This window comes from Cucurbita pepo, chromosome 4 (assembly GCF_057944985.1).
Source record: "Cucurbita pepo subsp. pepo isolate OVF chromosome 4, ASM5794498v1, whole genome shotgun sequence".
Taxonomy (NCBI): domain Eukaryota; kingdom Viridiplantae; phylum Streptophyta; class Magnoliopsida; order Cucurbitales; family Cucurbitaceae; genus Cucurbita; species Cucurbita pepo.
In genome coordinates, this window is record NC_141801.1 from 12,103,725 (window position 1) to 12,126,384 (window position 22,660).

The 22,660-nt window shown below is 35.1% G+C and overlaps 3 protein-coding genes across 7 annotated transcripts; 2 read left to right on the forward strand and 1 right to left on the reverse strand.

The window, feature by feature from the left end:
- The first annotated feature begins 272 nt into the window (after window positions 1-272).
- Window positions 273-2,651, forward strand: LOC111794052 (uncharacterized). Its single transcript, XM_023676167.2, has 2 exons — window positions 273-684; window positions 2,356-2,651. Exon 1 carries the CDS (start codon window positions 391-393, stop codon window positions 661-663), a length of 273 nt encoding a protein of 90 aa, XP_023531935.2. The 5' UTR covers window positions 273-390; the 3' UTR covers window positions 664-684; window positions 2,356-2,651.
- Window positions 2,652-3,972: 1,321 nt separating this feature from the next.
- On the forward strand, window positions 3,973-12,870 carry PRHA (pathogenesis related homeodomain protein A). Of its 2 annotated transcripts, XM_023675933.2 has the most exons (12): window positions 3,973-4,507; window positions 5,272-5,358; window positions 6,207-6,828; window positions 7,928-8,093; window positions 8,621-8,744; window positions 8,836-8,948; window positions 9,084-9,437; window positions 9,817-10,041; window positions 10,143-10,232; window positions 10,575-10,625; window positions 10,887-11,084; window positions 12,502-12,870. In XM_023675933.2, the coding sequence occupies exons 3-12, from the start codon at window positions 6,284-6,286 to the stop codon at window positions 12,796-12,798; spliced, it is 2,163 nt and encodes a 720-aa protein (XP_023531701.2). In that variant the 5' UTR covers window positions 3,973-4,507; window positions 5,272-5,358; window positions 6,207-6,283; the 3' UTR covers window positions 12,799-12,870. The 2 variants fall into 2 exon arrangements, with proteins under 2 accessions (XP_023531701.2, XP_023531700.2); XM_023675932.2 differs by lacking the exon at window positions 5,272-5,358.
- Window positions 12,871-13,265: 395 nt separating this feature from the next.
- LOC111794074 (uncharacterized) lies at window positions 13,266-21,987 on the reverse strand. Of its 4 annotated transcripts, XM_087123209.1 has the most exons (8): window positions 21,691-21,979; window positions 19,859-20,901; window positions 16,861-16,921; window positions 16,642-16,757; window positions 15,997-16,087; window positions 15,086-15,133; window positions 14,259-14,361; window positions 13,266-13,446 (listed from the first exon to the last, which is right to left on the reverse strand). In XM_087123209.1, exons 2-7 carry the CDS (start codon window positions 20,899-20,901, stop codon window positions 14,263-14,265), a joined length of 1,458 nt encoding a protein of 485 aa, XP_086979335.1. In that variant the 5' UTR covers window positions 21,691-21,979; the 3' UTR covers window positions 13,266-13,446; window positions 14,259-14,262. The 4 variants fall into 4 exon arrangements, with proteins under 4 accessions (XP_086979335.1, XP_023531971.2, XP_023531970.2 ...); XM_023676203.2 differs by lacking the exon at window positions 13,266-13,446 and having other exon boundaries at window positions 13,974-14,361; window positions 19,859-20,860; window positions 21,691-21,977; XM_023676202.2 differs by lacking the exon at window positions 13,266-13,446 and having other exon boundaries at window positions 13,974-14,361; window positions 21,691-21,977.
- Between the last annotated feature and the right edge of the window lie 673 nt (window positions 21,988-22,660).

The window sequence follows — 22,660 nt, forward strand, 5'->3', positions numbered from 1 at the left end:
TCTTTTTAAATAAATTATTTTATGGATGCTTTTATATAATGAAGACTTAATTTTATATAGTTGAATAATTTAATTCTTGACCTAATGTAATTGACCAGAAGTCAAGGTAGACGTGGACGATCAAAATTAGTCCAAACAAGGAGGCTGAAGCCAATCGTGAACGAACATTTGTCGTAATCTCGAACGTTCAATTTGACAAGTGAGGCCAAATTACTGAACGGTCACGATTGAATTACCATTCATTCGGATGCAAACAAATGCTATTGCCGTAGAATTTCTTTTCGCCCAATCGACGTCTCTCGCCTGTTCCAACGATTCTTCTCAAGTTTCGATCCCGATCGCTTGTTCTAGGATTAGGGTTTGATTTTTTTCTCTGCAAATCGGGGCAAGATGGCAATGAGGCAATTCTTCTCGGAAATCAGGGGCTTGAAGGTTAAGGAGCTGCCTGGCTACGTGAAGCCGATGCTCACCATTGACTCTGTGAAGAAGGCAGTGCAGAGAGGTCTCGACAACTACCACGCCAAGTACATTCAGACCAGCTCGATTGACCCTCTTCTCCATGTCTGCTATGGCGGTATGATCTTATCCTACCTCCTTGCGCTCCCTGAGGAACGGCGCCACCTTGAACATCAGCAACACGCCAAAGAGCATGGTGGCCACTGATTGAATTCCCCATGTCTTGAGGTATGGATTCCACTCTGTAGTATTTGTCTCAGCATTGCTTTGAGTGATTAGGATTTTATAGGCCAAGTCGTGTTTAGGTTTTCTTGGATTGTGATCGATTAGGGTTCAATTCGTGCATAAAATGAGTATTTGTGTCCCAAATCATCGAATTTCATCATATCTGTGGAATATGTTTCCTATTTACATTGTCATCATCTGAAAACCAAGTCAATTGTTATTATCATGTTGTATTTAGCTTTGCTCAAATGATCTTCTTTGTGTGTTGTGATTAATATTTGTAACATGCGATCAAGATTGTTTCCCGCTGGATCTTTTAACTCTACGAGAGCATTCAGCACACGATATATACGTAGACATTTTTTCTCGTGAAAACTTCCGTGCGTCTATATTACGTGCGTCATTTTTATTTGGAGAAAAGGGACTTTATGATTTGGAGAGAAGATACCAGAGTCAAATAATGTGTTATTCTACCCCGCTCTAAGCAACTATTTGGATTAAACAAGGACCTATCATCTTCTTTTTTCATCCTTTGTCTATATTACAACTCACCAAATCCACTTTACCTAGGTATTTTTGTTCTATGTGCTCATAGAAACTGTTTTAGCTGCATTCATAGTCGACTATCTTTAGTTCCTTAATAAGAAAATTCTGCTAATTCTGGCATAGCTGATGGTCTTGAGTTGTTTGTGTTTATCTGACCGTGAATATGACTTCTCACGTGGAAAGCAGGCAGATTTACATCTCACAAAATGACCCATGTTACAAAACTCACAGGCTTGGGGTCTAACTTCTTGAATTTTGGTGCCATCGAGACTAAATTTAGAAGCGATGTGCGTTTTCAAAATTTTTGTTTTTTTATTGCTTATATGCTAAACTCAGTTTAATCTCTGCATGTTCGGTGCTTAAAAGGTCAAAGAAAAAGGAGACGAGCACATGTAACTTTTGAATGATTGTGCTTTTCTATGGAACATATAAACACTAAGTAGTGACATTTTTCTTTTTTTTTTCTTCAGAACTTAATGAATGGTGTATGTGGTGCATGCGAGTATTATTCACCCATGAGGCCTAGCCTTGCAGTTTTGAGTTCGTCTGTACTCACTTTTTCCCCACAAATTAGGACATTTCAGTGCTCTTAATGAATTCTTGTAGTTGTTGCCTGTTGAAAGTACCTTGTCTTAGGATATGCCTAATTTCCGTAATAAGAACCTGCGGAAAAATATATACTCATACTGTACTAGTAAGTCCATTTTATTTCCTAAGAATGAAGTTTTGTTATTTCTGGATTAAAAGAGTACGATAAGAAGTATCTAAAGGATGTTTAAGGGAAACAAAGTGTCCGTGTTATACGCTCGCAGCATGGCTTACCTTTCCAGATTTTAAACCTCCTTTCATTTCATTCTTGTGCAAATAACTACAAATCAGATAGATTCTTGGCCTGTATTGACCAATCCTTGTCCAACTTATCCTACTTTTTAGTTGGGTCGACTCAATGTATTGTGACAACCTCTCCTGGGCTGTAAAACTCAGAATCTATGCTTTTAGTTTTAAGCATCATAATTGTTCATGCAGGTTGTGAATCTTTCATATAACTTATGCATGAAATTGTACGATAAACTACGTTCGCATATATTTCATCTAAATTTAACCCCTTCCTTTTCTTTATTTTTGCAGGGTCAGTGTGCCTCAAAGGTGTTTCTGGTCAATAATTTGTTTCCCGAATGCTTTTGTATCTTAGTCTTGCTGCCTGAAACTTGCTATTATTTTCTTTAACACATGGTGCCAGAGGCAATAAACAGACTTTTCTGTGAGTTTTTAACCATATGTGGCAACCATCTTTGAGTTGCAATACGTTCATGGTTGTTTTGCACATGCTTATTCCTGTGGTTAGTTCTTTTCTTTGTCAATTGCCTAGTGTACTATCGCTTCAGGCTTCAAAATTTCAAATGCAAATTGATATCTTTCGTTTCTCCAGGTTGTTAAAAGTAATCTGAAAGATTACAATGATCATATGTTCTTTCTTGCAACATTATTAGTATTTGAACTCTTTGAATAAGTTTGTTTGTGATGGAAATAGATAAAATCAATGGAAATTTTAGTTGATAATTGTTTGGTGGCTATTTTAGGATGGAACAGAAAAGACCAAACCTTGATATCATTGCAACTATTCTTGTTACCGATTGGTGGGCTAAAGTCTTTTCCAATATAGAATGTTGTCTTACACCAACCAATTTCACAATTGGTCGTCTGTGATTTGATTTGATGGGTGATTTTAAATGGTTGAACAGTTAACCTGCGTTCTTAACAGATTCGATTTGGTGTCATTTACAAGACGCCCACACGAATTGGTTCATCATGGCCTGTGATCCCCTTTTGGGTGAATTGGGCTATCCGTTTTTCTTCTTTTGCTTAGCTTTGCCTTCTGTTTATCTTTAATGAAAAAATAAAAAAAAAACAAAAAAAACTTTATATATAAATGTTTTTTATAGACCAAATATTACATAAATATCAAAAGTGAATAACTGAAAAGTCAAGAATTTTAATTTAAACCAAGCATATTTTAGTTGACTTTATAAAGTATGTTAATTATTTGTCCCATAAATAGTCTCACGAATTTGAGAAAAGATTTATAAATAGATCTTAGTATAGACACATGAGTTTGAGTTTGAATATTACGTTTGATTTTGTAATTGACACTTCATTGTATAGATACCTATGCAGGTGAGACATTGGTTAGTCCTAACACTTCATTGTATAGATACCTATGCAGGTGAGACATTGGTTAGTCCTAACACTTCATTGTATAGATACCTATGCAGGTGAGACATTGGTTAGTCCTAACACTTCATTGTATAGATACCTATGCAGGTGAGACATTGGTTAGTCCTAAAACAACGACAGTGACACAATGAGTAACGACTAGACATGCTGCAACCTAAATACCACGAGGCATCCATTTTTCTCTATAGGATTACACCCGAGTGAATAATCCCACGATAATATACTAAAATTGAGCATACATACAAAGATTTTCGTGTGCTAGGTAAGATCTAGATTCCAATTTTCCACAAATGGTGAGAATCAATTTTTAATTTTGTATCATATTTGATCAAATCAATTCATTTTGAGAGAGCCAAAATCCACCTATGAATTATTAACTGCAACAATCTTTGATACCCAGAAGAGAGAAAATAAGAGGAAAAAAGAAAGACCTACACAAAGCCAAAGACTGTCCTACGAATTTATCTCAAACACTAACAATAATTATTATAATAATTTTGACTTAAAGTTCATCAAATAATAAGAGCAATTCGTAGCAATTTTGTTCCAGAGACATATGAATCAATCATTCTCAAAAGTTATTGGAAATACTAAATCCGTTTTAGTACGTATCGTTTCCTCACAGAGTGTAGAGATGAGCAATTGATGCTATACAGAGAAATGGGCTTCAGTTTGATTCTCTAGAAATCCGGAAGATTGCAATTGCTTATGGTATGCGTTTAAGGTTTCGGTTGGTGTCGAGTCTATTCCGGCCAGAGTTTCCAAGTCCAGAGATCGAGCAGAGGCAGAGACACAGAGCTGTGTCCATTGGTTTCTTGAGGAAATTAGAAACTGAGGCGGCTACTGATGAATGTAGCATGAGCCCAAAATCTGCAGTTTCGCGCTTGAAATTTCGAACCCAGATCATTGATTCAGTATAAGAAGCGTCCTCTTACTTGCCATTACCTCTTTTGGTTTCACTTTCATTCCGAGTGCTGCTGTAAATTATGGCTGTTAGAGATCATTCAATTTGAAGATCTCCTTTCTTTTTGCCTATCTCCTCGAGGTACCCTTCTTTTCTTGAATTTCCTTCCATTGTTTCGTCTTGTGTTCCATAATGTGTTTTTCGATTTCTGATCAAATTCTCGGGAGGTCTACCTTAAGATTTATGTCGTCGACTAATTACTTGTATTGATTTATTGGCGATTTGGATCAAAGTAGCGTCTGGGTATCTGTTGAGTTGGCCTATTACGGATCACGATTGACTTGATCTTTTAAACATGGTCTTCCATTAGTCATATTGACGAATGATTATCTTTGTGATAGATTCTTTAAACAAGTTATTCTACTTTACCTAATTTATTTTGAAGTATTTAATTTCTATTTCCGAGATCAATGTAGTTATTTTTCTTCTTGTACTCACTACCTTAGCCCATGTTGGTTGATAATATGGCATTTTCAGTGAAAGTGCAGAGGAAGTTTGATTCATGTTTCATGTTTCCTTATCTCACTACTTGGAGATTCATGTGCTTAGATCAATTGTATGTCTGCATTTGTTGGGGATTTCGTCCTAACGAGCTTTGGTGTCAGTTGAGTTCGCTTATTAAGAATCGAAATGGCTTGATCTTTAGATATCTTTTCGTGGTTGTTCATTAGCCATTTTGGTGATTCATGATGACAAATTATTTGAACAAGTTACTCTGTTTCTCCTAATATGTTCGAAAGTGTTAACTTTCTAATGCAGAGGACAGCGTGATTTTTCTTGTAGAACTTACTACCTTAACTCATGTTGGTTGTATTTTTTGTTAATATGCCATTTCTTGATTTCAGATTTCATTTCGACTGAGTTAACGGACGCCCCAAAGGGACCAACTGAGTAATATGAGCCCTATTTTGCCACATACCCAAAAATCTATTGTATGATCAATAGCTCACATCTGTGCACTTCTGAAGTCCATGGACTTGGATTTTGATTAGTTTTGAGGAGTATCTGCAGTGGATGAAGGAAAAAAAAAATGGTTTTCAAATTCGAGAGACTAGTAAATTTTTTTCAAAACTCGTAAGAAAATATCTCGAGAAATCTATGAAGATCGAATTAAGTCTCAAGAGGAGAATCGGTGTTTTACTACCAACCACAAATTTCATGTTGGCCTAGTTCCTTAAATTTGATTTCAAACTGTGCTAAAATATCGTATTGTTTTTCTGAAATTAAAGCAACTTTATAATGATGAAATTTTATTTATTATTCCTTTTATTCTGGACAAGATTGCCGTTATATGCCAACTAAAATGGCCCTTTTTGTTTACAAGTTAAGCTCCATCTTTCTCAGAGATAGGCTTTGAAGTGATGTAGGCATCAGTACACTTTTCTTTTATATGAGCTGCAGAAGTTTCCCTTTGATGAGATCGGCTATAAAAATTAGCTAGTTGTACAGTTCAATCCATTCTGTTTATATTTTAAGACATTTTTGTTTATCATGTGCTTATAAAGCATCTACATACAAGTCAATCTTATACTCACCAGCAAATGGTGGATAGTTTTCTCCTCTTCAGAATAATGGTAATGTTATGTCTCTATAAGAGAAATTGGGTTGGCATTGACCGAAGAAGAAGCAGACATCTGCTGTTGAATTTGTATTAAAACAAAAGCACTTTTATTAATTTCTTAAAGTACAAATTGAACTCTTGCTGCGTGTGCGGGGATTTATATCCTTTTCTTTCTTTAACTCTTCATATTTATGCTGTAAAGATTGACCTGTTCCATAGTTCCATGCGTAGGTACACTTGAAGTCACGGTTATCAGTTATTGTGCGAGTTCTTATGTAAAGACATTGGAGATCAATATGAAAGGTACTGGAAGAAGATTGACCCAGAAGGAATCTGGCAAGTGTTCTCACTCCAAGATGGAAACTGGATCAGAGTTGATATTACCTCTGAAGTTGAAAAGATGTAGCAAAATATCCCATTCCAAACAGAAAAAATCAAGAACGAAATCGCATGCACAGGAAATTGGTTCAACATTGAAGAGGAGATCATTTCCTAAATCCTTGAGCAAGGGGAATAAAAATGTGACAATTAGACAACTGGCTGGGAAAAAATTTCTGCTAAAGAAACTTAATTCAAAATATACCAAGGACTTACTTTTGTCTAAGCTTCAAGGTGGTAAATCCCTGCCGTCATCTAGTACGGAAGGGAATGCAGAGAAGGTTGAGCCAGTGACCAAGATAAACCAACAAAGGAAAAGGAGGAAGAACAAAGGAAAAAGGGAAAAAGTGGAGTTAGATGAAGCTTCTCGCCTACAGAGAAGAACAAGATACCTTATTATTAAGATGAAGCTAGAGCAGAACCTTATCGATGCCTACTCTGGAGAAGGTTGGAAAGGCCAGAGGTAAGAAGTATCCACAGTATTAACTAAGTTGTCTATTTATTTACTCGTCTTTATAATGGTAGATTTGATGTTTCTTCACTCTGTAGGAATGATGTGAGTTTGATCAGAAAACTAGCTCCCGTCATTCCTCCAGAGTGAATAAACATCAAATCTACCTCCTCCTCGTCCTAGGAAGTTCGGTTAGAATGCTCTTAAATTATGATTCTGTGTTTAATCAATGAGAGAGAAAAAAACCAAGGATCATGAAAGATAGGCGCTGGTTATGGTTATTAGCTCTGGATTTCACTTGTCCCTTTATAATAGATGGCGTCCTTTTTTAAAAGAAACAATAAGTAAATTAGACAATGAAATTTTCAAAAAAAGACTAGGGAGATTTTATACCTTTCCAAGCTAGTAACATTGAAACTTGCAGAAGTTATTTTGTTTTTCCTGAAAAGAAAAAGGGGTATAACAGATGATTTACTAACCAAATTTAGCGTAGACTGCTAAATTTAAAGATCTTTTTTGTATCTATCATCAAAAGTCTTCTGTTTCTTACTTCCCAGATTTCCCTTTAACTACCACACACAAATAGAATTTTTTCCCTTGAAAATTAAGAGAATACAGCTTTAATACCAGAGCTATTCTTTCAAACATGGACTTCAACACGTTTGATCTCGATCCCATTCTTAATAGGACAGCCCTGCCAAAACCCAGACTGCTGACAAAGATCTAATTTGTTGTTTCAAAACAGGACAGCCTATCTTAGAACCAGTAGGTTGCATTGGACACAAGTTAGATATGTTATTTTTATCTATTTCTGAGCTTTGGAGTTAGGGGGATGTGTCTAACAGCAGCACATTTGGTAGAAAACGAAAAAAAAAAGTGTAATATCTGTCATTGTTATTCATTTTAATTAGCAACAGTATCAAAGCTTACAGAACTCTGATATACTCCCCTTTTTTTTGCTTTACGTTATTCCATGAATAAAATATTTTACAAATTCAGATGGTTAAGTTCTTTTAGAAGCTGAATCCTTTATATTGAAAGTAGAAAATGGTATGATCTGAGTTTTTGTTGCTATGTAATTTTATCTCCCTGACATAACTATTTCCTACAGCCGAGAAAAAATTAGGCCAGAAAAGGAACTCCAGAGAGCCATGAAGCAGATATTGCAGTGCAAACTTGGAATCCGTGATGCTATTCGCCAGCTGGATTTGCTTGGTTCAGTTGGATGCATTGAGGATTCTGTTATTGGTCCTGATGGATCTGTCTACCACGAACATGTAAATAGTGCAGTTTAAAGTATTCTAAGCTGAGCTAGTTACATCTGATCTTTTGGTTCTTTTGAATCAAATTAATTAGAGAACTATAATGACCCAAATCATATTGGGTAAAGAATTGTACATCATTGTGGTTTGTTGGGGGTGGAAGGCGGTCATGACTGAAGTTTAATTAGTTCATTCATTAGAGAAAGAACATAGGTAAATTCATGCAATGAGATATGCTCATTGGGTGCATAGATGAGAGTCTGGAAGTAATAAACTCTGCTAGTTCAGATTGCTCATTTTAACTTTTTATACAGCTTTTAGATTTGGATATTGGTGGATGGCTTTTTTCTGGTATTTCTGCCTTCAGACTGGGAAAAATGTGAGTCTCGAGGGAAAATTTGAACCGTAGTCGGTTTAAAAGACCAAGTACTTTGGCGTTTATTTTCTTTCAATGAATCGATTAAGCCTAGCCAGTAATTCTTAGGATGCATTAAGCTTGTATCAAAGTTCTGTGGCATTAAAGTCTATTTTATTTTCTCCAGATATTCTGTGCAAAATGTAAGTTGCGTGAAGCTTTTCCAGATAATGACATTATACTTTGCGATGGGACATGCAACTGTGCTTTTCATCAAAAATGTCTGGATCCACCATTAGACACGGAAAATAGTAAGTTTAGCCCGTACTGTTCTCCTGGATTTGCAAACTGGACTTTTTGATCTGGTTGCTTCTGACATTTGACTCCTGAAATTGTTTATAGTTCCTCCAGGAGACCAGGGCTGGTTTTGCAAATTTTGTGAGTGCAAGATGGAAATATTGGAGGGAATGAATGCACATCTTGGTACCCGGTTCTCAATGAACGTTAGTTGGGAGGTTAGTTTCTTTGAAGATCTTCTAATTCAGTTTTCCATCGTTGTTTAGTTTTAAAATTTATTCCTTCGCATCATTAACAATATTCATATAAAAATTAATTGTAATCAATCATAAAATTAACTCTTCTTGGAACAGGACATTTTCAAAGAAGAAGCTGCTTTCCCAGATGGTAGAAATGCATCGCTTAATCATGAGGAAGATTGGCCCTCAGATGATTCCGCAGATGATGACTATGATCCAGATAAGAAGGAGATTGGCTATGACAACCTAAGTGCGGAAGAAAATGACAAGGATGTTTTTGAGGAGTCGAGTAGTTCGACCAGCTTGAGTTGGTCTTTAGATGGCGAGGATTTAACTGATAGAGATGGTATTGGATGTGAAGATCACTTTGGTGCTAGCAGCAGCATAGTTTCTGATGGCTCCAATGAAGAGGGTATAACAGGTGGCCGTCGGCAACGGCAGGCTGTTGATTATAAGAAGTTATATGTCGTAAGTTTCTCGGCATTATTAGACAAGTCTTAGTTTATTGCTTTCAAGCCTAGAAAGTAATATTCTTTGAGCACCCAGTGACCAACATCGAGCATTTTGTTTGAGCATTCTTGTTATTTGTGTTAAAAAAACATGAAAATTATTAAATTCAACGATTGAACTTTTACAGATAGGCAACTTGCACATTTAAACGTAAAATTTTCTTTTTCCAATTATGTAGGGAACTTATCAATTTGTTTATGCTAATTTTCACCTCACCAACGAAAAGTTCTGCTTTGGTTGGTAAAAAAGGGCACTGTCATGTAGAATCCTCCAGAATCAATTCTAAAGATTTCTTCCACAAATATTTATAGTTGACGTTGTAATTTCTTTCTTTCAGGAAATGTTTGGAAAGGATTCTACAGCACATGAACAAGTTAGTGAAGATGAAGACTGGGGACCTGCAAAAAGAAGACGGAGGGAAAAGGAATGTGATGCTGCAAGTACTCTTATGTCTCTTTGTGAAAGTGAAAAAAAGAGTCCGAAAATTGACGTGGAAGCTGAGAAAAGACCTCTCAATTCGCAAAGTAGATCATTTTTCAGAATTCCTCTTTATGCAGTTGAGGTAGAGATTTAATCATCCAATATGTCTAGTTTTCGTTTGAAGTTTGTAAGAGTTCTTCTCCCTTCAAATGAACTTGTTGTTCACTTTGTGAACCTTACCAGAAACTTCGCCAAGTGTTTGCTGAAAATGAACTTCCCTCTAGAGAGGTCAAGGAGAACCTTTCAATAGAGTTGGGTCTTGATGCTGAAAAGGTAACAACAATTCTATAAGTTGTCAAGTACTGAAAAATGTCTTTTTTCAGAGTGATTTTAGCCATATTATTCAATGCTAGTATAAATCCACACTAAGACATTGCTGAGCAAATAAAAATTAGCCAATAGATCTGTGTCTTCTCTTTATAGTGTTACATTTTCACTTGACGGTTACATTATTTATAATTGTTTCATGCAAATTTCATCTTCTAGAGTGACTTGATTTCCATATAGAATCAGGTTGGTTGGTTTACATTTTCATTTAGAACTTCATTTTTGATGTCTTTCACCTTCATATATTGAGGTTTTAAGTTGTTCGTTGAGTATATTCTTGACTTTCAGGTCAGCAAATGGTTCAAGAATGCACGATATTCTGCACTAAGAACCAGAAAGGTGAGATTTGTGTCTGTGTTGTTCTGGTAGTTCTGTAGTTCCTTTGCTGCTTCCTATGATTTCCAGCATCTTGTAAATATTTGACATTCGTGATCCTCTCACAAGATCACTTGTCTGAAATTGAAGAACGCAACGATCTCTTTAAAAGCAGTTCTTAAAACTTGACTAGATAATTGAAAGAAAGGAAGTTTTGTTAGTTTTTACCAGCTTTTTGCCTGCACAAGACTGAGATTCTGATCCTCATATATTTCTACACAACAGGCAGAGGGAGCAATACAATCCCATAGTCCCAATAAGACTATCAACGAGCCCAGATTAGCAGATTCAAAGGAAATGTCTGCGTGTCCTCCTTCATCAGAGGACGCACCAATAAAAGAACTGCAGCTGAAATCGCGCAATAGTCACTACAAGAAAAAGCAGCACAGGAAATCGTCTCTTGTGTCTTCCAACAATAACAAGGTATCATTTGCCTATATCAATTTTTTTTTTTCTAGCTGTGTCTAACGCTTCCTGACAAAATATAATCAAAGACAAAGTAGCATTGGGGAAAATGCATCCAAACATCAAAATTATTACTTTACAACTTCTAGCTTTTCATTTTAAAGGAATTCATGTGATAGAAATGTTGTTATGTTATGGTTTTTAATTAAATTATTCATGCACAAAGTTTGAAACATCAAGATATTGTTTGGTTGAAAAAGCAGTTTCCAGCAAATTAAGAAACCATGTTTGGAATAGTAGATACCTGTTTCTATGAATTATTTCTGAACATGAGCTCTTGTGATTTCATAAAGTACATATCTAATTGAAGCAAGAACTCCTAATTTGAATATCGTCCTTGTAACCTCCTTCTTAGTCAGTGTTCCATCCTACTATTTATTTTGGGCATGTAAAAAAGATAGTAAAATAACTTTTGGCTTCTTGGAATTATCAAAATGAACATTGAGCTGATATAGCATGCGAAGCATGTCGTATGATGATAAAATAAGATTATAAATCTTTACTGTATCTGATTTAGACTCATTCAACGTAGAGAGTTATACCGAAATAAGATCAGCTTATATAGATCTTAAATTACTTTAAATTGATATTTCTATGTTCATTGTTTGATGCATTCTTATTTATTACGTCTTTTCATGTGAAGGAATAGTATCATATTTTTGTTACTTTTTTCATATTTAAAATATAAGAAAGTTACAAATTATCCGTAGTAGGCTGTGAACTTGAACATCACATCTCTAGTAATTGGAAAAAAAAAAAAAAAAATCAATACTATGTAGTATAAGTAATTGGAAAATTATATCATTACCATTATTTGTAACGTAATTGCATATGTTAATTTAACAACTTAAAATTGCAGAGGATTTCATTTTTTTTACAAACTATATGGATCTGTTATCATATTGCAACTCCAAGAGTTTTGCAAAAGAAAATTCTGTGATGTGGGATATAGTTGGTCAATTTGATGCAATTATTGTAAAATTTGACGAGTCAATATTATGTTTTAGAAAAATAAGTTTCTGGCTCATTTCTTCAATTCTTTATTTCTGAGTTGATGTATCAGGCTGATGTTAAAAATCCTTAACAAATTGTATGTAATATCATAGAACCTCCAAATGATATTGACATTTACTCTAATTTCTATAATCTGAGATTCATACCAGGAAGATTCAAAGATCTGAATGATGTATATTTTCTAAATTAATACTCATTGATTTGGTAACATGTCAGTCTTTCCTATTATGTGAATACGAGATAGAAGCTGACTCATTATGTTTTATAACTTGTTGAATGATTTGCTAAACATACTCTTAATTATTATACATTGCAAACATGAACACAGCTTAACTTGGTTATGTTCATTTGTTGTATCCAGGATGCTCTTGATTCAGGTGATGATATAAGCTTGAAGAATCTCCTAAAGAATAGGAAAACAAAGGTAAAGAAGAGGGTTAAATTCGTAGCTAGAGGTGGAGGTCGAGGTCGAGGTCGAGGTCAAGAAGCAGAAGTGGAGATGGAGAGACTGTGTAAAATTAAGGGTAGATTAGAGATAATGAAGCAGAAATTACTTAGACTATCAAATAAGAAAGAAGATGGGGTTTTAGATAGGTCACACATGTTTGAACAGTCTATTGTATATGTTCCTGTGGCAGTGTTAAAGGAGAAGGTTTGATTCTGTGCTCTGACTTTGATTCTTTTCCCCAATATTCAAAGATGGGACCTTATGGTATAATCTTAATCTTAATTACGTGTTTATTTTTTCAAAACTTTAAATTACATGTTACAGGGTTCCCACATTGTTGCATACAGAAATCTCTGTTCGAATCGTTAAATTATTTTTTTTCTCATTTAATTTTTCGTTAAATTATGATTTTAAATGTAAGAATTAGTCTATGTGATTTGATAAAACTATCGATAGCAAATCAAAAGAACAAAATACAAACTTTTAAAGCCATAGGACGTAAATTCTGACTTTCGTTCGGCCATAAGTACCGAATTTGCAAGCATGCAAGGAACTTGTAGCATATTTCACAGAAATATCATGAGAAACAAATTCACATTGATATAAAGATTGATATAATGAATACTTGTTGACAAACAAACAAAAAAAAAAATGTAAGAAGTCTCTTTAACCTGCTCTGCTTTGAAAAGGGAATATATTCATATTCATATCATAAGTTACACAGAATTCTTTGGCTTCTGTAGTTGGAAGTTTTGCAGATATGAAACTAAATCAACTCCCATATTTAAACACATTCAACTCTATCATCCTATATATACAGCCTTGAGTTACATTGACTTTTACCATCGAAGATCATTTCTTCGTAGAGAAGAGGCCATGATAATGGGGAAAAGCATATAAATCAAATGTCAGCAAAAACTTGAATCAATGAATAAGCAGTTTGCATAATGGAAAATCTAATGAAAAGCCATCACAAATGAGGATTAAGAAATAAATCAGTAACTCAAAAGATTAAAAAAAAAAAAAAAAAAAATGGAGAGAATCCAAAGGAAAACCAATCAAACTAAATTTTGGCAATCTGGCCTTCTCTAGTCACAAATTCACGTGGAACATCAGACAGCCACAGTACAATAAATTTGTTCTCATTTCTTTCTCTTCCTCTCATACTTTGACACTGATCTCTCCACCTAATTCACCCCAAACTCTCCTCCAGGGAAAAGATAAGATGGATAATCTAGCCTTCCCTAGTTTATCATATCCCAAAGCCCACAAAGCTATACTTTTTTTTTTTTTTTTTTTTTTTTTGTCTAGGTAGAAACAGATGGAAATAATGAAGTATTTTACTAGCTATCAGTGTTGAATCAAACTTCAGAAAAGAAAACAAATAAGGAAATGTAAAAGATCTTGAACTATTCCAATTTCATTTCTCTACTCCTCACCAACAAAAAGCAATTACCATCTTCCCATTTTCTCTTGACAGACGTTTTCCAGGAGAAGAGGACAAAAAAAAAATCTCAAACACATCATATTTAGTCCTTCATTTGCATCATACAAGATATTACTATTACAATGCTTCTTAAAGTAGAGAATAAGACTAATTTTAATCTGAATGACTTGATTTTGTAAGATATGGAGTTACGGACACTTGAATACTATCAAGCAGTTCTCACCATATCAAGTTTTGTGTTCTGTATTCTCTATAAGGTTCTGCACATCACTTCTGCTCTTGGTCTCATCCAATTTCCGTCTTTTGGAAGCTAAACGAGGCCTCAACTACAAAGCCAGAGAGAAGAATTAACATTATCAGAACCAAACAGACGAAAGTTGGGAAAAGATGTGGATGGAACCACTTTCAGAATTTTCAAAAGATTATGTTAGGAATACTAATAGGAAAAAATTAGGACATTAGAAAAACATATTAGTCATTAACTGTGTTTTGATGGAATGGTTACACAGAGTAGGTTGGAAGGGCTTTAAGTTAGGTCTTTTTGAGAAGGATCGTCCTCCGGTGTACACTTTCGTCAACCCCACCAGGGCGTGGGATTATATACTAATCAATTTGGATGCGAACTATGTGCTGCTAGACCGAACTCCAAAGAAGGTGATTCATTTGATTATTTCAGGATACAAATTTGCTTAGTTAACAAGAAATAAAGTTGACATGGTTTTAATAGGAAAGAACATGATAGTTGATGACTTGGGAATAGAAAGCAAGACGGCAAGATTGTGTGGTTGTCAAAATTGATTTGTAGAAGGCGTATAGCCATATAAATTGTGATTTTCTAACTCGGTGTTAATGAAGAAGAGTTCTATACTAAAATGGAAGGCTTCTATATTTAATGGTAATTTGGGCTCCAAGAACTTCTTAGTGAATATCAATGGAAAACCATGAGAGCAATCAAAAGCCTAAAGAGAATACATGAAGGGTTAACTAAAAAGAAATCCACAGTAAAAGCACATATAGTGTAGTGACTGGTATGTGGAGAAATGACGGTACCATTTCAATGTACTTCAACTGCTTTAAAACTTGACCTGTTTCCAATTCCTGCAATTTTGCAAAAGGAATTACTTCAGTAATATTCATTACAACCTCCTATGATTTCTTTTGGGGACACAATCCAAATGATAGCACATAAGAATATAATGGAGCCTAAAGCTCTCTCAAAGAGAAATGACTCATAAATGAATTTGGTTATTATGATTAACGAATAACAAAGTCCAAATTCTGTATTGGTAGAGGAATAGTTCAACAAACTAAGAACTACTTATTAACAACGCATTGAACTAATCTAGTTAGGACTTTAGGTGTTGTTTTGGCTCCATTTTTTTTAGCTGTGTTTTGTATACCCCTTATGTTTTTCCCCCTCTATAAACGCTTGGTTTCTATAGAAAAAAAAAAATAATAAAGGCATTGAACTAGAAATTACAAAACTTACCTAGATCTCCATATGAGAAAAAGCTATTCATCTACATGTGTTACCTAATTCTCCACGCTGGTGCATTGGAACTTTATCTTTATGTTCACTTTAAGATATCTTATCTTTGCAAGAATGCAAAATTTAGATGGAAGTCTTAACTAATCTCATGGAACAATTGTCTTACCCTATTATATTTAATCGTCATGCAGGATTTTTAATGTATTACGTAGGTGGCCACTATAAGTAATCTATGTGAATCTTATAACTACATGGGTTGAGAAGATGACCAAAAAAAGGTCATCAAATGCCCCTCCCATAGGCATCTTGAGATGTTGGGAGCCTATATGGCTGCACAATAAACATTGAATGAGCATCCGAGAGTTCACAATGGCCGTTTGGAAATAACGGGAACCTCTAAAAGAACGTTGAGTCTAAGAATTGTGTACACGAGATAAAAGAAGAGAGAGATCCAGTATTGAGGTCATTTCACCTGAGGTACAGCACAATCAGCATGTGCTGGATCCCAAAGGATGGAGCAGAAGCATTCCCAGTCATCAGTTTGGACTTCAAAAAGAGGAGCCCTATGATGCCAAGTTTAAAATAAAAAATAAATTGTAACTCTTGATTTGGAATGTTCACAAAATTAACAAAAGATTCAAAATCATGAACAACAATCAAGATAATGATGAAAAAAACTGAACTAGATGAGGATTTCATCCCCTAACTTAGAAGATTGGAACACTATAACGACAAATAAGTGAATAAACAAGAGCATAAAGTTGATTTCCTGGCAAACATTTAAAGAAATTAATTTGAATAGTTAGCTACGAGAAGAACACAACAACCTAAAACAAAACAATAACTTTAATCTTTTGTAAAAGAAGGAAAAACTAAATAAATAAACAGGATATTAATCCTGCCTCAATTTGACATTCAATAATATTTTGCTATTAATAAGTATTGTTTCTGAGAGCAAAGTTCCATGGAATAAGTTGAGTAGACACAAGTGAACGTGTTAATGTAATGGCAATTGAGATCATCTAGAACAGACATTAAGTTCTGAAATGAAAACAAGATAGTAGTTAGAGATAGACAGACACTGAGAGTGCAGCATAAGATATATCATTTTCCTTACCTGCGCCACTTGCCACATATGACTCCATTAACACCACCCACTCCATCTATAACTTGTTGACACTGAAGCCAATTTCCAATAGCGCTCAATCTACAAGGTTTATTGGTACTCTGCTCCTATTATTTTATTGGACGGGAAGTAGAAAGTCACATCACTATTTTTCATTGATTTACAAACTCTGTTACTGAATGAAAACTAACAGAAGCAAGTAGATCTTACATGCATAAGAAAAGACCCTGAAGGATCCATTTCCAGTGGCTCACCGGTGGCATCAGTATCACTACATCAGCCCAAAAGAAATAAATGCTTAAAGGAAAAGGAAGAAATATGAACTGATTTAAAAATAAATTATGCACACTTTCTCCTTATCATGTCAAATAAAGGTTCTACTGTAACCAATATTTTTGTTTCTTTACTGTTCTCTTTGAGATAACTATGAAGGTTCAAGTTCAAGATATCTTGAGCCACCATGCACCTCAGCCGTTCTCACAAGACTAATTTTCCAACCAATAACTAATTTAAGAATTCACCACAAAGAAGTATCTTGGGTAAGTAATCATAGACTTAGTCCACTAATAAATCATGTAGTTTTACAACTATTGACTATGCTAGTGTAAAGGCTCACAAATGGCATAAGTAATGAAACGAATACTTGTCCCAAGAAGACCTTCTGCAAAAGCCTGCGCAAAAATAAAGTAACAAAAACCTATACTTCTTCAGCCTAGCTTTGACGCAAGAAAGGCTATGCCAAAAAGGGATGAAGTAAAAAGGGAAGACTATTCATGATGCTGGGGACCCATGTTTGTATGTTTGGAATCTATAATTGAGTATGAATATGAAAAATGACGAATTCGCAGAATGGATGGTGCTAATTAGCAGATTCGGTGATTTCCCCCCAAACCAAGAGGAGGATAGGCTGCTTTGGGCCAAAGACTCGAGAGGAATTCACAGTTAAAACAGCAACATCGATTCTTTTTAACTGAGGCCGAATTGGAGAGACAACTTTAGGAGAACAAAACTCCTGAAAAGTCAAGTTCTTTCGTGAACCTTAGCATACCGAAGCATGTACACCCAATAAAAGCTACAAAAGAAGAACCTACACCATATGTTTTGTCCTCAATCCAATCCAAATTGGCTGGTTTTTTGGTGATTTGGTTTTTTACTGGTGTGGGTTCAGAATTGGAACTTGTTTAACTTGAGCAGGTGCTTCCACAAAGGTATCACTATTGTTTTTCCTGAAATTATGTCAGGCTGAAGGTTAAAAAGAAAGGCTAAAACCCTTTGATTTTTAATATCATCTTCAAACAGATGTCTACCGAGAAAGGGGAAGAAGGTTTTTGATTATCTCTACAAATCATTTAGAGAGGAGTTGATATGAACCAAGACATCTCAATCATGCAATATGAGCTTCAAAGAAGATGTGAAAAAATGTTGTTCAAATTGCCCCAAGATAAACTCGAGTTGCAATTCATGTCATATTAAAGAAGAATCAAGCTTTATTTATTCTTGGATGGTTACAAATTTTGGGAGAATGATAGTCTAGAGTTATGGTATTTCATTAAAGTATTTTAAGACTTATTATTTACTTTAAGGTTACATTTTGGTCATAAAATATGAAAGCTACAACTCTTAAAATGCCTCAGGGAAGGTCAAGAGTTTTCTTTTGATGCTATATAAAGCCATACATATTGTCTTTGTAATGTAGACTTGGAAAATGTAGTAAAAAGAGCATTTGTGCTTTCTTTTAGCCAAGGGTTTAAGTTTCTTTGTAATGCTATGTAAATTAGGTTGCATACTTGGAATCATTCAAGCTTGACATGATCCATCTAACTTGTGGAATGATTCAAATCTCAAAGAAGTTTTCTTGCCTTGAGAAATTTGATCAATAAGGTAATCCAGACCTTACTTTTCCTTGGGTTGATTCCTTATCATTTTGAGGTTCTTGGATATTTTAGATCTAAAAGTCTCATTTTTCAATAAGATTGTTAGATTGAATTTTCCAGAGATGCAATCATTTGGAATGAAATCAACCTGACTTGGTTTTAGCATTTGTGAACTCTTACAAGGGCTCTTAGATCCAACTAGCTAGGGTTACACATAAGGAGAAATATGTTTCTTAACAAGAATACTAGAGATTCTTTTCTTGTTTTTTTCCTAAAGAAAGGAAAGCCTTTCTTTCAATATCATCAATGCCGCATTCCTTGGGATCCAAAACAAATGAAGAGGCTCTCGCACTAGAGCAATGGACCAATTAAGGAGATATGAAATACTTCAAACCTCACCTTCTTTCTAAATTTATCATCCCCATCACTTCAACCACCATGCAATTGGGTCCTTGTGATTAAGTGATAGATATCTAATTGTCTCATCTCATTTCATTCCGTTTCTTGGGACATTACCACAAAATGAGTCCTTTCCATTGAGACAATTTCCCCTTTCCTTCGATGGTCTTGCTTGTGAGTAGTATGACAATCTCAAGTTCAGGTCCATATCAAGCTGAAAACAAATGTAAAGGGCTTAGGCATGTTGTGGATGTAGAGGTGGGGCTGCTGCCGCCTGATAAAGGCAGAGTTCCGCAGTTGAGTATTTGGGACCCTAAGAATGGGTTTTGCCCAAAGCATTGAATCGATTATCACCCATTGGAGCAGGTGAAAAAGTATAATATTTTCAGAGAATGGGTTCAAACACCATGGTAACCACCAATCAAGAATACTATAACCCTATGAGTTCTATAACAACTAAATGTATTAAACTTAGACAAATTGTCTAGGAGAACACTCGAGGTGCACTTAAATTGGCCCGAACACTAATGATATAACAAAGAATAATCCTCCAGCAGTTCATTTATGATCAAAACCAGGTCTATTTTTTTAAAATGAAAAACCAAAATATAGGAATCGACCCAAACCTCACTCTAAGAATTCTCCACGCACCTTAAAACTTTCCTATTTCACTCAAGCTAGATATTCCACAAGACCCCAAAGGATCGCTCTATAATTGCCCATCCTTCCACGAAAGCATTATGATTGATAGGGATTGCCATGGCCTATGGGCAACAATTACTTCTACCTTTCACTCAATACTTGTCAAGTTAAACGCAAATTTTATTCTTTTATTAAAAGAAATATCATCCTTTTCCCTAAAATGCTCACTGAAAAAAGCCATTCATTTCATATTTGCATAAAGACGAAATATATAATTAAAGAAAATAACATACTCAGAAATCGGGCCAGACCAATCTGGAACTTCGGCTTGAAAACCTTTGCCAATCCGAACACCAGTTGTATAAGGTTCTGTATCCGTTAACATTAATGCTATGGAGTTTGATTCACTCTTAGAAGATCCATTTCTACTTGAGATGTTTGCCAATTTCTTGGTAATTGCTTCGTTCAAAATTTTATGTTTCTTCTTCAAACATGAGTTGCAATACCACTCATCATTTGACACTTTCTTCATGCGATGATTGCCACATAAGACATGAAATGCATCTTCACAATGATCACAAATTAACATCTTCAAGGCTGAATCTGAAGAGCCACAAGTTTTGCACAATCGAAAACAATTGTTTTCGCTTCTTAAATCACTTTCTTGCTCAGAAGCATGAGCCAGAGAAGATAGAAGCCCGTTGCTTCTAAGGATAGAAATGCATAGATCTCTTCCTGATATATCCTCGACCATATCCTCCATGACCCGAATACTAGAAGACGAGCACTCACCTGTGTCGTCCACTTCAACCTTCAAGGAAGTTAAAACACGTTCCATGTTTGACTTTGATGAGGAGCAGCTATCATTCATGCTGTCAACCTCCAAACTTTTTTGCAGGTTATTGTTAAGTGTTTCATCAGAACCATGCCCCTCCCCAATGGTACAACCATTGATTGATTCTAGTTCTGAAACTTGAGCTTTTCCATCGCAAACAGGACGAGGAGGGATAACATTTCCAACAATTTCACTCTTGTGGATATGTCGAGAAGTCGTAGCCTGCTCTTTGTCCTCTATCAAATGACCATCACAACTAATCAAAGAACAACAATCCGTCCCATTAGCCAGCAACCTGGAATCAGAATTGCCACGCAGTTTCTTTCTCTTATATACTACATTAGATTTTGAACCTCCAGGCATCATACTAATAGTTGATATCTGGGAAAAAGCCCTTGGAAAATTCAAGCAGCGCAAGCCACCATCATTCTTCTTTTCCTCTATGATTTGTCCAGCTTTTCTGCAGCCATCATGAAAGAATTCATCACAATGGGGGCACATCTGTGAATTTCAAGAGCAGACACAACATTAGATATTACGAGAACTAAAACAAGATTTGCTAGAGCTGTGGAGCTTATCCGATCATTTATCTAGCATCAGTATATTCTTTCGGACAGACAAGAGACAGCATGCCTCTCTTGAGAAATTCAACTGTGGATCCCATTTAATTTATAATCCATCGACAGGGTCTCAAAGATTTCTTTTAGTTTTCTTAAAAAAAGGGGAAAAAATCGAATTAGAACTCAATTGCCGTCTCAATCTTCCTTCTGATTGGAAGCCCTACAAACTAACATAGCCAATAACACGACGGTAAATCAAAGTCTCCCCTTGGAACTCTCCAAAATCTGTCTATTCGGTCCATATTCTTCCCAACTCCAAAACATTTAACCCTAAATTTTCATACTCAACAAATAATAATCGTGCATCCAACTTCACAATATCGAGCAACTTGGAAAACAATTATTGTGCAAATTTATATCATCCTCTCATAGAACCTTCTAGTTTAAATCTTAACCCATGGGATTAAAAACTAGACTACGGCATGTAATTCCAAAGTTTCCGTCGACTACAAAAACCACACCAGAAAATCTATCTTAACAGGACATTTGATAACAATCTCCTATCAGTTGGTGAGTTATATACTCAAACACTGCTAAAAATCGATTCAATAAGAAATGAAGTTTGAACAGAAGCAACCTGCAATTAAAGAGGGCAAGAAAAGTTGAACCACAACATGATGCTACGTTTTGTTCCCGATTGTTAAAGTAAAGAGGGAGAGATTAAACTAACCAAAAGAAGCGTGCAATCTGCCAGTTCCTCTGAATGATAAACCCAGTTGTGAAAATGCTTCTCCTCTGCTTCTTATCACTCAGAATCCGAGATTCATCTATTTCAAAATTATGCGTTTTTATTAACTTTTTTCTTTTATATTACAGAAAAGACAACGTCCGTGTTTTTGCACTCAAATTGGTTCATAGAGGGCTCCCTGACGATCACTAGAATAGAAACTACTTTTCATTTTTGCTTTGTGGATCAACCAATTTGCATATTAGACTAGTTTTGTTTGTAAAATACAAGCGTTACAAGAGAATGAAGAAAAAAGTACCAAAAATAATTGATGATTCCGAACAGGTGCATTCACAGCTATAATAATTTCTTGGGTTTTTGTACGGAGTGGGCAAAGCCTATGAAAATTGAAAAAAAAAGATCCATTCAAACCAAGTCAATACTTGGTGGCTAATATGGGCATTAGCTTTAGAATGGCTAAAATGTTATATTCTTCATAAAGTTCGAATTTGGTAAACTTATGGAATCAAACAAGAAATCGTGCATTTCTTTTATTAACAAATAAGGTATTTTATTGAAAACTATTGTCTAAAAGATGAACCGCCATTAAATAAAAGTTTTCGATAAGTTTTCGAGATCGAATTGGAGAAGTTAATAAAATAGCTTTTGATTCCACTAAAGCCCCACAGTTATATTCTAAGTAATATGTAGTGATTTTCTTTGGTGACCATCAACTCAAATCGTGAAAATAACCATTAGAACTTCTTAATCAGACAATTGAGTAAATTAGAAACAAACAACAAACGACTTTTGTTCTACGTTGTCATTAGAGACCCATTCGGACAGAAATTTTGGTTTGAAACAAATTTATTTAAAAAAAAAATGTTATAATCACAGTTTGGTTGATCAATCAAATGTCTATGATTGAGACTCTTCAATTCCATTTCTCTGGAAGTGACCTGGTAGAAATTTT

Excerpts from the sequence above, each read along its gene's own strand:
- LOC111794052 (XM_023676167.2), top strand. The coding sequence starts at position 391 with ATGGCAATGAGGCAATTCTTCTCGGAAATCAGGGGCTTGAAGGTTAAG.
- PRHA (XM_023675933.2), top strand. The coding sequence starts at position 6,284 with ATGAAAGGTACTGGAAGAAGATTGACCCAGAAGGAATCTGGCAAGTGT. Across the intron at positions 9,438-9,816 it reads ATTATAAGAAGTTATATGTC|GAAATGTTTGGAAAGGATTC; the intron begins GTAAGTTTCTCG and ends TCTTTCTTTCAG. Across the intron at positions 10,626-10,886 it reads CTGCACTAAGAACCAGAAAG|GCAGAGGGAGCAATACAATC; the intron begins GTGAGATTTGTG and ends TCTACACAACAG.
- LOC111794074 (XM_087123209.1), bottom strand. The coding sequence starts at position 20,901 with ATGTGCCCCCATTGTGATGAATTCTTTCATGATGGCTGCAGAAAAGCT. Across the intron at positions 16,922-19,858 it reads TGGTCTGGCCCGATTTCTGA|TGATACTGATGCCACCGGTG; the intron begins GTATGTTATTTT and ends GGGCTGATGTAG. Across the intron at positions 16,088-16,641 it reads ATATGTGGCAAGTGGCGCAG|GGCTCCTCTTTTTGAAGTCC; the intron begins GTAAGGAAAATG and ends TTGGCATCATAG.